The sequence below is a fragment of the Tribolium madens genome, unplaced genomic scaffold (genome assembly GCF_015345945.1).
Source record: "Tribolium madens isolate multiple individuals breed KSU strain unplaced genomic scaffold, Tmad_KSU_1.1 Scaffold_3;HRSCAF=73;Tcas5.2_LG2, whole genome shotgun sequence".
Classification (NCBI taxonomy): Eukaryota; Metazoa; Arthropoda; class Insecta; order Coleoptera; family Tenebrionidae; genus Tribolium; species Tribolium madens.
Genome location: NW_025401006.1, coordinates 13,372,405 through 13,374,100, shown reverse-complemented (window position 1 = coordinate 13,374,100; position 1,696 = coordinate 13,372,405). Strand labels below are relative to the sequence as shown.

The window sequence follows — 1,696 nt, the reverse complement described above, 5'->3', positions numbered from 1 at the left end:
TGTAACACAAAAAGAAAAAAATGAGCACTGGCCATTGTTTTGAAAAACTTAATTTTCCTTAAATATGTGAAAAATTACTTTCTTAAAATTATTTATTTGAAATTAATTTTTACTTTTGAAGTGTTAAAAAGCTATAAACTTTCTTCTGTCAAATATTTTTTATATGAAAGAGAGTTGAAAAATAACTTTTCAAGCAGTAAAACTTTATATTTTGTTAAAGGTCAAAAGAATCGTAAATAAGAGTTTTATACAAAAAATCAGTTTTTATATTTTTAGTTAAAAAAATTCTTTTGTACTGAAATGTGGTTTTATCAAAAACATTAAATTTTTTTCTGAATTCTAATGTGAGCCAAATTGCAATAAAAGAAAAAAATGTAAACCTGGTGAAAAAATAGGCGGCCAAAATGCACAACCAAACCTCGTTCTCCAACACCGTCAAAAACTTAAAAAGCGAAGTTGGTGTTTTGGGCAACTTCATTAAAATCGTAATTCCGACTAAATCATAATACGGGACTGTGAAATCAATCACATTTTCTCTTTCAGCCATTACTGACATTGACCCAAGCCCAATATCAGCCCTTTTCTCCATCAATTCTCTCACAACACCATTCCATTTCCCATTTTCGTCCATATTCCCGAATTTCTGGTCCCCAACTGGGGTAATRTCATAATCAAAATTTAATATTTCACTTATCCTTTGMATGAGATCGATGCAATAACCCTTGTAACCTTTCGGYGCRGTTTCATCTTTAATAATGAACGGTTTTTGCTGAAAAAATTTTTCATTTCCAGATTTTGTAGTGAATTTTGGGGGGAAATACCTCAACTGTSACCACACGATAGACCACATCAGCCGTGTAATTTTTCATAATTTGTGGGTCCACAAGGGTTAAATTATTATCATAACCCGCCTTCCAAGTACCCAATGGTACTGATTTATCCGAYGAGCTTTCACGCACCCCCACTGCACTTATCTGCATGGTAAATTCCATGAAACTGTAACCGTTTGAAATGATGCTAATGGGACCATAGGTTGGCGTTTCTGAAACTTCCTTGCTGAAATACTTTTTCAGGTTTAGGCCGGCGCGTTTTGGGGTGTTTTTCCCATCGAAGTCGTCGCAGGTTATGTAGTTGGTCGCGTTGTTGCGTTTCCAAACCCCGTCAGCGATCATTTCTCTAAATTGAGGGGGTTTTTGTGTCAAAAATTAACCAAAATTACCTCATGAAAAATGCAAATTTAATTAAAATTGTCCTCAGATTAAAAAATGATCTCTTTTTTAATAAAATTCGATCGAAGTTAAGTGAAATAAAAATAAAAACAAATAAAAAAACAAAAAAATTGATAGAAGTAATTGAGTCGTAATTAGATTTTTTTGTACCAAAAAAGTAATGAAAACCATCTCATCAAAAAAAAAAATAAATAAAAATTCTGCTCTTATTTAAAAACGATCAGTTTTATGTGAAAGAATTTTATTAAAAAAAAACTAGAAGTGAATTATTATTCTTGTCAAATCTAACTCTGATAAAATTGATGGAAGTTAAGTGAAACAAAAATAAGAATCAAAAAATTAAAAAAAAAAACAACAAAATTGATTGAAGCAAAGTAAAAAATGATAAGAAACACTTAAATTTTTGACAGAAATCAGTTATTAAGTGAAAAAATTCAAAACTAAAAAAAATTAAAGTGAATATTATT

At 30.1% G+C, this 1,696-nt stretch overlaps 1 protein-coding gene across 2 annotated transcripts in view; it reads right to left on the bottom strand.

The window, feature by feature from the left end:
- LOC123008284 (ionotropic receptor 25a) overlaps window positions 1–1,696 on the bottom strand; it is a 10,446-nt gene that overhangs the window by 5,905 nt on the left and 2,845 nt on the right. For both annotated transcript variants that reach the window (XM_044404049.1, XM_044404050.1), the window contains exons 5-6: window positions 822–1,176; window positions 381–769 (exon numbers count right to left, since the gene is read on the bottom strand). In XM_044404049.1, coding sequence (XP_044259984.1) covers window positions 381–769; window positions 822–1,176 — 744 coding nt within the window. The remainder of the gene's footprint in view (window positions 1–380; window positions 770–821; window positions 1,177–1,696) is intronic.